Source organism: Eschscholzia californica, unplaced genomic scaffold (assembly GCF_041429995.1).
Source record: "Eschscholzia californica isolate CP2 unplaced genomic scaffold, dmEscCali1.0.p SCAF_3, whole genome shotgun sequence".
In the NCBI taxonomy this organism is placed as follows: domain Eukaryota; kingdom Viridiplantae; phylum Streptophyta; class Magnoliopsida; order Ranunculales; family Papaveraceae; genus Eschscholzia; species Eschscholzia californica.
The window spans coordinates 51,068,078-51,082,509 of record NW_028238420.1 but is presented as its reverse complement, the minus strand read 5'-3'; the positions used below and the strand labels follow the sequence as shown (position 1 = coordinate 51,082,509).

The 14,432-nt window shown below is 36.9% G+C and overlaps 2 protein-coding genes across 3 annotated transcripts; both read right to left on the bottom strand.

The window, feature by feature from the left end:
- Positions 1 to 712: 712 nt before the first annotated feature.
- Positions 713 to 2,567, bottom strand: LOC147551528 (mannan endo-1,4-beta-mannosidase 1-like). 2 transcript variants are annotated; one of them, XM_086670008.1, is made up of 4 exons: positions 2,132 to 2,567; positions 1,784 to 1,978; positions 1,265 to 1,545; positions 713 to 1,174 (listed from the first exon to the last, which is right to left on the bottom strand). In XM_086670008.1, exons 1-4 carry the CDS (start codon positions 2,474 to 2,476, stop codon positions 790 to 792), a joined length of 1,206 nt encoding a protein of 401 aa, XP_086526134.1. In that variant the 5' UTR covers positions 2,477 to 2,567; the 3' UTR covers positions 713 to 789. The 2 variants fall into 2 exon arrangements, with proteins under 2 accessions (XP_086526134.1, XP_086526133.1); XM_086670007.1 differs by having other exon boundaries at positions 1,265 to 1,590; positions 2,132 to 2,431.
- A 6,711-nt stretch (positions 2,568 to 9,278) lies between these two features.
- LOC147551527 (uncharacterized protein At4g02000-like) lies at positions 9,279 to 10,007 on the bottom strand. Its single transcript, XM_086668578.1, has one exon. It carries the CDS (start codon positions 10,005 to 10,007, stop codon positions 9,279 to 9,281), a length of 729 nt encoding a protein of 242 aa, XP_086524704.1.
- Between the last annotated feature and the right edge of the window lie 4,425 nt (positions 10,008 to 14,432).

The window sequence follows — 14,432 nt, the reverse complement described above, 5'->3', positions numbered from 1 at the left end:
GCACATCCGTACCGGAGGCTAATAGAGTGCGGGTGCTAACAGCAAGTTGAACGGGTGCTTTTAGCCGCTCCCTTGTCTGAATCATTCAGTACTTATTTTACGGGGAGTGACAACAATCTTTGGCTTAACCAGTGAAAATAAAGTGAACACACGTCACTCTAAGACTCTTGGGACATCGGGGTGGTGTCAGCCAAAGAGTTTCCAACTATCAAGTCAAATAAGTTTGGACAATAAAGAAGAGAAACATAATATAGGTGTTACAGGGAAATCCGAAAACATCCACCTAAAACAAAGACAGAGTTATGAATGTATTTAGATAAGAAAATAAAAAATACGAAGAAGGTTAAGTCAAGTAAGATTAAGTAAAGTCGTTTGTATTACCGAACAAGTATCAACTAGAACAACAAAACAGAACAACAATACATGTTACCTGTATAAAGTAATAGGAGATAATATAATAGTGTAAAGTGAGTGTTTGCCTTTTATCGTTAATCGTTAGAAGAGAGAAAGTAAGAAAGTGTTTGTAGCCTTCAATCCACCACAGAGACCAGATCAAATTTGGTTTCTATAGAGAAACTTAGAAAGGGTAATAGTATGTAGGTAAGATGTTTCATTTTGTTCGAAAATGAAATCAGTAACTTTAGTGAGAATTTTTGAAAATTTATTATCTTGGTTAAAACTGCCAGATTCTTGGAATTAGTTGAAATGATCATTCGTAAAAACAATTTATTTCAAATATGATTTGAATAGCAGTACTTACAAAAAATCTCTTAGCTACCACTTAAACCCTTAGTTATGTATTTTCGTCATGTTTAATTTTCGACCAAGAGTTGCCATTTTATGAGATTGTGCCGTTATTAGTCGGGTTGTTGACGTGTTTTTCAATAGAACAATTTGATAACCATCATGATACGACTCCATTTCTTCGGCTAGAGTTTGCCATACTAAACTGCCTGCGAGTGTTCCTCCTCGTTTCGCCAAGTTATAAATGGTTTCATAAACTTCATCCATATATAAATTTCTCGAGGATATTGTGTATCCTTCATCTTTATCTGATTTACCAAACTCTGCTAAAACCAATGGCTTTTTCAATATATCTTTTGAATCTATCCAATGACTTTCCACCCATTGTTGCATGAATTCTAGCTGTGAGCTATCACTTTGGTTAGACAACCTGAGACAATGTCAAAATGTTTATTAGGTATTTAGGTTTATGCCAGCAGCTTTAGGTTAAATTCAAAATCAAAGGGAAGATGGAACTTACCAAATGTCTGGGTATGCATGGATAGTTGCAAAATCTATCTCTTTAATAAGGTTGTTAGAGATGAAATCTGTTCCAATTTGATAACCAGGATTAAATTGTTTCCTCTCAGGCATTGAATCTCCATAGTATCCTTCCAACCCTATCTCAAGCAAGTGTTTGCTATCAATAGACTTTGTATATGCTGCCATCTCTTGTATCCATCCCTGAATTGTTCTTCCAGAGTAATCCGTTAGACAACTTGGCTCGTTTATGAGTTCCCATGCCATAATCGTCGGGTCATCCTTATAAGCGATTTTAGTTACGGTGTTAAACCTTGTTAGCACTGTCTGCAAAGTAGTTGTGACCATATTTAATTCGGATATTAAAAGATTGTCGTGTTTGTATGTGTATAAGTTTTAAGAGTAGGAAAGTTTAGTTAGCTTAGTGTTATGGGCGAATGCTTGTTTCGCTTGAACATCTCGACAAACATTGTTTCTGTAAAATGTTGGAAACTGTCCCCGGAATTTCAGTCATATTTACCTTGACATGATTCTTATAATACGCCATCAATAAAGGATTTGTGTAAAATTCGTCATCGTTCATAATTTGAACTCCTGCATCTCTTGCCCACTGCGCATATTGTGGTCTTCCTCCGTAATCTTTATGGTTGTTCACAAGACTCAAAATTAAGTAAATCCCGTACTTGGGAGCTTCTGAAATTACAAAATCGAGTGCCTGGAAAAAAGAAATATTGAATTTCAGAAAATTTCTGCCTTACAACAACATTGGTTTTAAGTAAAAATCAAGTAATTTTTCTCTCATTTTTGCAGTAATAGAAATATATTTTGAAAGCAAATATAATAGCAATCCTATATTTCTATAACAAACCTGAAATACAGGTTCATCATATTCGCCAGGAGATATCTGTAGTGCTCTAAAATTACCACCATCACTGAAAGCCCATGTCCGGCATACACTAAGTCCAGCAGCGGACGCATCACGAAATATACTCGAGATTTTTTCCCTCCCGATCGGATCAACAGCTGCATTCATCATCCAATATGAATTAAACCCATTAAATAAAAATGAAGATCCATTAAGTACAAAATCAGTATTTTGGGTTCTAACAAACTCTGAATGGGGAGTAGTAGGCACCAAACTAGAACTAGAAATTTGGGAGAGAGTAAGAAAGAAGAAGGAGAAGGAGATGAACCCAAAAAAGATAGACTTCATTTTGTGTTGAATGTGAATGAGATAAAGACAGAGGTGCTAAACAAACAAAAGCAGAGAATGAAGTGAGAAGTTATTTGAAAAAGAAGCCCGTGAAGGATGAAGAAATAGTAGTACTCAACTTTATGAGCTATAAATTAAAGAGAGAAAGGGTGAGTGATGGTTGGCTGGTTGGTTTTAAGGTGTTAAGAAACATGAGATCAGTTGGTTTAAAGTGGGATTTTAGATCCCTAAATTGGTCAACTATTTTCATCTTGGTTTTGGAAATTTCACCTGTAAATCTCAATCTTACAATTGTTGGAATAGATCAATGGAGAAATGAGAAAAAAAAAAGTCATTGTTTGTTGTGTCGTGGTATGGAAGTAAGTGTCTTGAAAGTGATTTCAGAACGAAAAATGCTAGGGAACAAGAAAAACCAGATAGACTCTAGGCACAAATCCTATGTGGATTACCGTGAACGAATCACGATAAGTCACATAAAATTTCTGCCCAGAGTCTTCCTAGTTTTTCTTATTCTCTACTATTACTGTTCCGTACAACCTCGGTGCATATTGTATACTCGGGTAAGCTCCCCAAGGATTTAACGCGACTATAAGAATAGGAAATCTACAGAAGACCTTAGCCCCCATTCCGCTCAACGTCTGGAGAAACAATCTCTCAGCACTTGTTGATGAACTATGATATGTAAGTTTATACAGCACCAATTTCTTTTTGGTGTTTTTGTTAGAGGAAACATATTGAGATGCTCTAAGGTAGGCGGGATAAATAAACTAACTTAGTGTCGTGAGAAATATTAGCGCATAATCTCCATGTCTCTTTCTCTTGCTTGGTGTGCAATCGATCTCTGATAAGCAACAATGGTAGGTATGATCAATTTTTAATTTGATAGGTCTTTCCGAATTTTGTAATCTATTTGTTACATTTTGCATTTCAGTTAATTTCTATCCACTTTCTTGTGCTCGAACAATGATTTGTCTGAATTCCATCTTGAATCTAAGCGCACTTGATCTAAGAATGTTTCAAATCTGAATGTTTTGAAATTATGGTAAGTTTGTGGTCATCCAACTCAAAACCAATTCTCAATGAGTGGAGAAGACCTATACATTATTTTCTTGTTTGCTAGTTAAGTTACCCCTTCTCTCATGTAGGACTATTCTCACATGCCCCTTCACGTGTGGTGTGGTTAGTCTAACACGTGTATTTTTTTTTCGGGGTGACGTGGAGCACGTGTGGCTTTTAAGCCTATCACGTGTTGGTCTAGTTCTGATATCATGTTAAGTTTGTTGTTATTCAACTCAAAAACTAATTGGCAATGAGCGGAGATGACCTAAACATTATAATCTTGGTTGCTAGTTGCCCCTTCTGCCATGCGACACTATTCTCACAAATTGTTAGTTTCATTCACTATGACGCCAAACATCTGACTTGTTTGAATTCTTTTCTCTTTAGACAATTCCTTGTGAATGAATGAATGTTTATGGTATTTACATTGTTTATTTGTGATGTAAATAGATGTTACAAATAGAGAAATTCGCTTGTAATATGAAATTATTGTTTCACTACAAGTAACAGAGATTAAAACTTCCATCTGGGTGTACTTGTATAAACCAAATAAGTGATTGCTAACTTGTTAATTGATTTTCATTTCTTACTTTTATCTCTACCACATCTTGTACTTAGTTAAAAATGGAACTGGAATCATGTTTTCGCGAGGAAGAATTCTTTGTGCTTATTATCAGTCGACAAGAAAAAGTTAGGTTGACAAAATGGTATTCTCCTTACACCCGGAAGGAAATAACCAAGGTAGAATCACTGAAAGTAAACAAAAAAAGAGATGTAGCGTATTTGCATATTTACGTCTGATTTGCTTCTTCTTTGGTTTGAACAAAAATTTTACTTCTCCTTCCATTTTGGTTCCTCCCTCAGCCCTCCGCTGATGTGGCGACATATCACTAGAGTATATTTTCTCACAATCAGGGGGGAGCCACTAGTGGGCTCCGCCGGGCTGCAGCCCGGGTGATATTACTATAATAAAGGTTAGTTGGTACCTTTATTCATGTAAAGATCTTTGGCTGAGTGGTAAAAGCTTTGAAATCTTTAGCTTGAAACCTGCCCGGCCACACTCAGTTTTTGAGTTTTTTTTAGTACTTCTACTTTTCAGCCCGTCCCTTAGTTAATTCCTGGCTCCGCCTCTGCTCACAATTCTCTCTCCAATTACTCCACACTCAAGTGATATGTTTTTTTTTTAGCCAAATACATTACATCAAAAAGAAGTTACATGGTTCAGTTACGAATTACAGTTAAGTAAAACAATAAAGGACCAATATGTAACAAAATTAACAACATAAGGGCTAATCCGCAACATCGACATTAATCATGTAGTAATGCAGAAGCCGCCAAAGAATGTGCCTCTGTATTACAATTTCGTGGACAGAATTTGATGGTGACGTGGGTATTTAGAACCATAACACGTAAGTTGTTAACTACCGTTGAGATTCGCCAAGGTACTTCCAGATCGACGGTTGATATTAGTTCTAGGGCAACCTTTGAGTCTCCTTCAATTATAAAAGCATTGAGACCTAAATCAGCAGCTAGTTCCATCCCTATCTTGAAACCATTCACCTCACTGTCTAGGGCAGAAATCGGCTCAATCCTTCTTGATTTCGTTCCTAAGATGGCTCCATTTGAATCTTTTGCAATAGCAGCACAAGATGCTACCTCTGGTTTGTACGAGCCATCGAAGTTAATTTTTATCTCACCTGTTGGAGGAGGACACCATTGTTGTACCTGCATACTATTGTTAGTAGTTTGAAGATCAATAATGTTAGGTAAATACCTCATAGTTTGCTTCATACGCCACCAACATCGGCTAAGATCAGGGGTTTGGTTACGAAAGTGCTTTTCGTATCTTTCCTTCCACCATTCCCACATAAGGTGAGTCAGCTCATACCAAGTCTTTTTATTATCTGATTCATCCATGATAATCTTCTTTAAGTAGCTGGTTGGGTTCATATTAATCTCCTCTACCTCTATTATACCAGTTAGGCTGATAAGCTCTTTGAATTTTGGGCAATCCGAAAACAAATGTTGGACTGTTTCGAGTTCCCCGTCTTCACACAATAGACATATTTGAGGTATGTTCGTAACTCTTTTGCCTATATTGTATAGAGTTGGGAGTCCATCATGTATAATCTTCCAAATAAAGTTTTGGATTTGAGGTTTCATCTTGCTTTGTTTCCAAAATTGTTTCCATGGAAAAGTTTGAGCTTCAGCAGGAATTTCCGGATTTATCTTGATTTCCTTATCATATGACTTAGTTGAGAATCTCCCTGATGGTGTTTGTTTCCAAATAAGTCTATCCCTTTGATAAATTTGTGGTAAAGGAATACTTACTATAGCCTGTGTTGTTGTTGGATTGAAATATGTCTGTATGAGATTAATGTTCCAACTGTTCGTACCCTGCAATATAAGATCTGAAACCCAAAATACATTTGATGGTAGATTATCGATCATGTTTGGGGTGTGGTTAGGTAATGTGGGAATCCAGGGATCAGACCTAATTTCAACCGAAGTCCCGTCTCCTATAATCCATAATATATTTTGTCTAATGGTCTGTTTAGTTTTATTCATCGACTGCCAGAAGGTAGAAGATGATTGTTTTGTTTCAGTAGACCAGTAATCGTCTTGTTTTATGTATTTGGATTTAAGGAGTTTCACCCATATAGCTTGGGGTTGAGTGATGAATCTCCAAGTCATTTTTGCTATGAGTGATTGATTCACCTCATAAATAGACCTAATGCCTAATCCCCCATTAATTTTGGGACTAGTGATGATCTCCCATTTCAGAAAATGCATTTTCTTTCCTTCTGAAGTGTGACCCCACCAAAAGTCCTTCTCTATTCTTTCAAGTTGGGTTATCACATGCTTGGGTAACATTTGGTAGCTACAGGGTAAGTACAGAAAGACCCTAAAACAGATTTTAGTAGGACTGTTTTACCTGCTTGGGAAATTAGTTTATTTTTCCACCCAGCAAGCGTGTTTTTAAACTTATCCACTAACCACATGTGACTTTGTATTCTATTTCCGGGTTTGAGGATAAGAGCTCCTAAGTATTTCGCCCGGTCAGTCATAAGCGGCGCCTTTAGCACTCTAATGAATTCAGACTTGATGCTGTGTGGGACCCTTTTACTGAAGATTATAGAAGATTTTGAGAAGTTTACCTTCTGTCCTGAGAAGCTTCCATAATGGTCCATCATTTGTACTATCGTATTTAAATTTTGTGTTGTTGCTTTCCCAAACAAAATCAGGTCGTCAGCGAATAATAAGTGAGATATGCTGGGGCTGGCCTGATTTACCTTGTATCCTGTATATTTTCCTTGATTTTTATAATAAGAAATCAATAGAGAGAGTGACTGCGAGGATTAGTATAAACAGGTAAGGCGACAAGGGGCATCCTTGTCGAAGGCCTCTAGAGGCCGTGAAATCTCCCATCAACTTACCATTTACTTGGACATTGAATCTGGCCGTAGTGATACAAGACATAATGAGTTGCAGTAATGGGCCATTAAAACCTGAGGCCTTGAGGACAGTCTGTAAGAAAGTCCAGTTGACTCGGTCATAGGCTTTTGCCATGTCCATTTTAAGAGAAAATATACCGTTTTTGGCTTTCGAGTTTTTCATAGAATGCAGAAGTTCTTGAGTAATAACTATGTTATCCATGATTTGTCTATTAGGTACAAATGCATTCTGGGTCCACATGACACTGTCCTCTAAATATGGCCTGATCCTATTCGCTATTAATTTCGTGATGAATTTATACACCGAGTTGCAAAGAGAGATTGGTCTAAACTCTGAGGCCATACTCGGGTTCCTCGTCTTTGGTATTAAGGCGATTGTCGTAAAATTAAGAGAAGGGCCAATTGAACCTGAAACAAATGCCGCCTGAATGTATTTGATAAGCTCATTCCCTATTATGTCCCAGTTGTGTTGGAAAAAGAAACAAGGGAGGCCATCTGGACCCGGGCTTTTTGTTGACCCCATTTCCATTACGACAGCCTTGATTTCCTCTGATGTTGGAACCCTTGAGACGTAGCTTATTTGTTCAGTTGAGAAGACTCTGTATGCATTGATGATTTCGGTCGGAGGTGATTGAATACTTTCACTTCGAAATAAATTCTGAAAATACCGGATCAATTCCTCTGATATTTCTTCATTATTCCTGGATATTTGACCATTACTTAGTGGCAGTTGATGGATTTGGTTTTTCTGTCTTCTCATCGACATAGCTACATGATAAGCTTTGGTATTTCTGTCTCCATTAATCACCCATTTTGATTTAGCTCGTTGTTCTGCCTTGGTACACTGGATGTTTTCTAATGAAATGATTTCCTCCTGTAATTTGCTTTCCATTTGAAGAATATCCTCATTAGGTGGCATAGATTGGAAATTGGATAATCTTTTTCGTAAAACTGCCAATCTATTTTTTATCATTCGAATGCCTTTCTGCTCCACTCTTTTGTCGAATCTCGAACTTGATTTAATTTTTCTATGAAATTACCGGCTGACTGATCCCAATTTTGTTGAAACATAGTCTGATAGTCTTCATGGTGAGTCCAGTATACTTCGAATTTGGTAATGGATTTTAACACTTGACCCTCCACTTTTAGTTTTAACAAGATCGGTGCATGATCACTATTGTAGCGTGGAAGGTGAAAAACCCCTGCCTCTGAAAACTTTAGAAGCCAAGTTGGGTCACAAAGTGCCCTGTCCAGTCTTTCCTTTGTAAGGTGGTGAATAGCTTTATTATTAGTCCAGGTGTATCCCGGTCCATTAAAACCAATATCCAGCAAATTTGCTTCGTGTATGAAATTCTGAAAGTTGGACATAAAAGGGATATTACTACTTCCACCCCATTTTTCGGAAGGTGAAGAGATTGCATTTAGATCACCTATACAACAATACGGGTTAGTGATACCATGAAGGATTGATAATAACATGGTCCAGAACGTAGGTCTGTCTTGGACTCTAGGAGGTCCATAAATGCACAATAGGTCCCAAGGTTCCCCCCATAAAGGAGAAGTTACAGTAATGTGTATAAGATTCTGCGAGGCAGAGTGAATAGTCACATCAATAGAAGGTACCCAATGAAGTATTAAACCTCCACTACGTCCAATAGAAGGAACATAATAAAAACTACTAAGATTATTTTTATTAAAACACGACAAAGATACATAAGTAGATAAACGAGTTTCAGAGAGAAAAACCAACGACGGTTTAATCCCTCCTAGGAACTGGTTAAGGGTTTCTTTTGTCGGGGTGTTCCCTAGTCCCCGACAATTCCAGGCAAAGATACTCATAATAATTCCGACATTTGGGTTGCCGGTACCCCTTCTGTTGTTTGGTCTGTAGCCATCATCCTAGCTGTTCGTTTGTAGTGTTTCTTGGATCGAGTGTCACTTGATGATTCCGGTGCCATAATCTGTTCTCCTTTTGAATTAGATGACCCGGGTTCTTTTCGAGTTAGTTCTTCATATTGAGTTATCCATCCTGTTTGGTTTTTTGTAGACACCCTGCCGCATTTTGAATTTTACTTCGTTTGGCCTGACATAGATTTGTTAACAGATCTCCAAAATTAGTATGAACAGAATAATTATGTGGAGTATTTTCAACCTCCTCGTCTAAATCGTTGGTGTCAGTAACACCGTGGCCAGTGAGTGGTCGATCTATCCCGTAGGATCTTAGCTCTTTGTGTGCATTTCTTGTATACGGGACTTTAAAATCCTCGTCATATTTTGGGGTCATAGCCTTATGGATTAACTGGATCTGGTTCTAAATGTTGTTTTAGCAAGTCACTAAAAGCAAGCATTGTTGGACAAAATTTAATTGTGTGTCCCATTTTACCGCATGAAATGCAAAATCGAGAAAGTTTTTCAATTTTCAAGACTATTGAAACCAATTTGTAAGGAGATAATTTCAAATTGACACGCTTAGGGAGACGAGAATTCAAACTCAGTTCTACACGAGCCCTTCCGAAAACGCTCCGTTTGGTTGCTTCCTCCGATATTGTTGGAATGAATGGACCTAGAGCATTTGCCAAACGATTAACCGTCAAACAATTCAGATGACCTTGTGGAATACCGTGAAACTGAACCCAAAACCATGCTTTGTCAAAAATGTGTTCACCCGGCGACATGTCACTTCTACATTTCTGAATTACTATGAGTTCCTCTTGTATAACCCAAGGGGAACTCTCCATGGCCAAATCAAGTTTTGTTGAGGTCATAAATTTAATGAGGAATGTGTTATCTTTCACCTCAGTTAGATTAAACTTGTTTGGTCCATGGAGGACCTTTGATAATCGAATCATCGCTTGTGCTACATCAATCCTTTTAGAACTCTGAATAAAAACTACACCATTTTTTATCATGTCAGGTGTCGAAGGGATTAGATCTTCCCCTTCCACCTCCACCGGAGTCGGATCATCAGTCGATAATGCTGCAAATTGGTTGATAAATTGATTGTCTGCTGCTGCCATTGTGAGTAAAGAACTAAAATTGAGACTGAAGAGAACGAGGAGAGCCTATGCTCGTGAATGAGAAGCCCCTTTAGAGCGACTAAAAGCAAGATTTCCGGCCTAAATGGCCTGAAACCGAGAAAAAAACGTCAATAAAACTGCTATAACTTCCCTCCACTCCTCAAAAACTGCCTAAAAGTAAGATAACTACTAATAAAATTCAAATAATTCCGCCCTAAGAGGTGGCGCTATCTATAACTAACTCTTCTCAGCCTGGGACCTAAAAACCACCCTCTTTTTCCTTCAGTGGTACTCAAGTGATATGTTGTCACATCGGCGGAGGGTTGGGGGAGGGACCAAAATAGAGGGACTCGGACTTGCGAGACAAATCTCACCCTCTGTATTAAGGTCTGGAAAACTTGGTAAAGCTGGGCACTTAGATCATTTTCGGGGTGGTCTATAGCATTTCTCACCAAGAAGTACCTCACGGGTTGAGGCTTTCCCTCACACTTATAAACTAACATCATCCTATTCCTATTCCTCAAGGGGTGTGGCTGTGTGGGGTAGTACCTTTACCGACTTCACTTTTATTTTATTTTTGTTGAAGGACTTCACTTTTATTTGAGATGCACACTTTAATACCATGTGAAAAATATAGTGTTTTGGCTCCCATTGTGAGAAAACAACTCTTTTCTTAACCAATACAATATTGTTGTCTTTTTAAAGAAAGAAACATAAATAAATACCAATGAGAGATTGTATAGGATTTGGGAAAATATTAAGTTGCTTCTTATGCAGTTCTCATTCTCTTACCATTAAGTTCAAAACTTCGACAACTCACTTCAGTTTTTGAATTAGAACATAAAAAAAATTCCTCGCTTTCCATTTCTGTTTTCAAGAAGCAGTTGGGCAGTGTGTAGTGTTGTGCCATAAGAATAATTTTAAGTTTGAGTCCTTCACTCTAACACGATTGAGATTGGGCTATTAATTAGTTATTAGATAAAGAAATTTTCTATGTTGTTATATTGCCTAGTGAATACCGAGTATGTCTGGGTTGTATCACAGTCGACAAATCTATTTACTTATCTTTTTTACTTTTTCCGATCGATCTTTTTCTAGATGTACGTCATTTGTTTTTTGTGAAAGTTTATTGAGATTTAAATTTCCTCTCCATTGTTCTTCCTTTTCTCGTTTTCTTTTTCTACTTTTTCGTTAATGTTACGACACAAAATACAAAAATTTCGCTTCGAGCCACGAAAATGACAGGAACAACCCTAAACATGCAATTTGAGAAGGGGAAAATATTTGTTTGGTTGTTTAGAATTGAGGATAAATTTAAAAAGTTTGAGTTTGGGGTGTGGGGTAATATTTGGTGATGGGATTGAAGTAGGGTGGTGGGCAAAAAGGTCCAAAAGATATGGCAAGCAAGAGATCGGAGTCAGAAAAATAATAAGTAACAACTCCAAAATGTCAAATTCAGGCTGGCAAAACACATGTGATCTTAGTAAGCTTTTGTGGCTAAAAAAGTTGTCGTTCCGAACATAAAAAAATTGTACGCCAACATATTTGTCCTTCTACGTCATATTATATACAGTGCAAAACACAACATTCCTCGGATTCACATGAAATTTTAAAATTTCTTTCCACGCAACACAAAGTCATGTATATTACATGTAGTTTATTTGTTTTGCGCTTCTAAATGTAACATCATCACATTTCAGCTGCAAACCTGACATTTTGGACCGATTTTATATTTTTTCTGACGTAATATTTTTTTCTATTAAGGGATTACTTTTTGGACCAAAAACTAATTTGGGGCTAAAGTATAGGCGAGTTTAATTATTGGGGTGTTGAGGAATTCAACTATGGAAATTATTGTTTCTCCGTTACCCCGACCGACCCATATAAAACGCGGGTTCGGTTTTCATTAATAAAGTCCGCGATCGCAAAATCCTAATCACGAACTGGTATACGAAAAGCGCGCTCGCGAACTGAGGGGTCGATAGGTATTGATCTGTGATATGCTAGACTTGCTTGCCAAGAAACCCTTTACCACATGGGACGATGAATATCGAGAAAAGATCAAGAGTGGAAACCCTAATTCCATGGAACGAAAGATATCGAGAAAAATAGATCATGAGAGGAAACCCTAACTCCATGGAACGATGGATATCGAGAGAAAATAGATCAAGAACTGCAATCTTTTCAGAAACCCTAACTCCATGGAACGATGGATATCGAGAGAGAATAGATCAAGAACGACACTCTTGTTCAGAAGCCCTAACTCGGAACGATGGATATCGAAAGAAAATAGATCAAGAACGACAATCTTGTTCAGAAACCCTAACTTCACGGAACGATGGATATCGAGAGAAAATAGATCAAGAACGACAATCTTGTTCAGAAAGGCGTTGGAGATAATGAATGTTTGTGGTTATTGTATCTTATTCCCTCCCTATCAAGAACGACGATCTTTCTTATGTTTATTTTCGCTCTTTCCTGTTTAAGAAAGACAATCTTGTTCATAAAGAAGTCGGTTATGTCAATTTAATCTCGGCACCTAGAAACCCTAATTTCTCTGTTGTTCAAACAGTCGGTTATTCACCTCATCAATATCTTTTATTTCTCTGTAAGTATATCCAATGCCACAATTCGTACTGTTATTAGATGTAATCAGTAGCTGCTTTTTTCTCTTAATCAATCTTGAAATAGCCCATTAGAGTGCATAATTGTTTTAACCTTATAAACAACATATAACGAGGGTTAGTAAGAATTATATCTGAGATCAGTACTCTTGGGAAATGGGGGATCCAGGAAAGCTTGAGATTGGCAGTAAGCTACATTCGGAACAACAATTGGGAACACTTATATAAGCTTTTTCTGTGATGTCCAAAGTCTATAACGATTAAAAAGCCCATTGCTTATGACCATCACAAGTAATGCTTAATTGCGTGTATGCATCAAAATGTGCTTTATTTGATATTTCAGTGGGCACTATCTCTCGTACAGTTTCATGTTGGTTATCGGTCATTCAATCTCACTTTTGTGCATGGTTATAGTGTTGATACGATGAATGTTTTTATTTTATAATATTATTTATTTTATATTTTACTTTAATTGTATTTTACAAGTTTTAAAGTTAGTTCTCCTCCTGCTCCATAGTACACCAAGATACATAGGTGTTTTCGAGAATATAATTGGCAGGATTAAGTTTCACAATTGACTCTATTATGCACTAAGGCAAGATTAAGTTTGGCAACAAACTCTATTCTGATTGCACTCTATTAACTTGGTGGTTACTGTTGTGTGCATATGCTCTTTATGCTTTCTTACTAATTTTATTTTCTAATAATAATATTTGCTAGTGTACAAGGTGCGGAATCTAAATAAAGGTTGGAATTGATTTAATGACAAATACTGGTTGGGATGTTGTTTATGCATATGATGTGTGTAGATGCTTTCTCTATTTTGTTATTTTCTATAATCTTTACTACTTTAGAAGTGTCATAAGTATCTTCATACATTGTGGTATGACACTGAGAGATTTGAGACTCTTTTGAGATAAAGGATGGAATCGATTTACATTACAGACAATGGTTGGGAGTTGGTTTAGTCTTGTGCTTTTACATATGATATGTAGAGATGCTTATTCTATTTTTGTCGTTTTAGTTTTTAATAATGTTATATAATTATATACAAGTATATTAGTTTAAGTATCTTCATGCATCATGGTATGGAACCAAGAGATGTTGGGACTAATTCGAGATAAAGGTTGGAACCGATTTATCTCAAATACTGGCTCGGAGTTGACTAACTCTTGTGTTTATACAAATGATCTGTGGAGATGCTTTTTTCTATTTCTGTTTTTCTATAATATGTAATAATCTTTACTACTATATTAGTGTTTAAGCATCTTCATACATTGTGGTATGGCACCAAGAGATGTGGGAGATGTTTTGAGATAAAGGTTGGGATCGATTTTGTCACAAACACTGGTTGGCAGTTGGTTTACTCTGGTGCTTTTATATATGATGTATGGAGATGCCTATTCTATTTTTGTTGTGTTAGTTGTTAACAATATTATAAAAATTATATTCTAGTATATTAGTTTTAAGTATCTTCATGCATCATGGTATGGAACCAAGAGATGTGGGGACCATTTCGAGATAAAGGTTGGAACTGATTTAAGGACAAAAACTGGTTGGGAGTTGGCTAACTCTTGTGTTTATACATATGATGTGTGGAGATGCTTTTTTCTATTTTTGTTTTTCTATATTTAGTAATAATCTTTACTATTATAAGCATCTTCATACATCGTGGTATGGCGCCAAGAGATGTGGGAGATATCTTGAGATAAAGGTTGGGATTGATTTTATCACAAACAATGGTTGGCAGTTGGTTTACTCTGGTGGTTTTATATATGATGTGTGGAGATGCTTATCTAAT

Excerpts from the sequence above, each read along its gene's own strand:
- LOC147551527 (XM_086668578.1), bottom strand. The coding sequence starts at position 10,007 with ATGGCAGCAGCAGACAATCAATTTATCAACCAATTTGCAGCATTATCG.
- LOC147551528 (XM_086670008.1), bottom strand. The coding sequence starts at position 2,476 with ATGAAGTCTATCTTTTTTGGGTTCATCTCCTTCTCCTTCTTCTTTCTT. Across the intron at positions 1,546-1,783 it reads ATTATAAGAATCATGTCAAG|GATGACCCGACGATTATGGC; the intron begins GTAAATATGACT and ends ATCGCTTATAAG. Across the intron at positions 1,175-1,264 it reads CATGCATACCCAGACATTTG|GTTGTCTAACCAAAGTGATA; the intron begins GTAAGTTCCATC and ends ACATTGTCTCAG.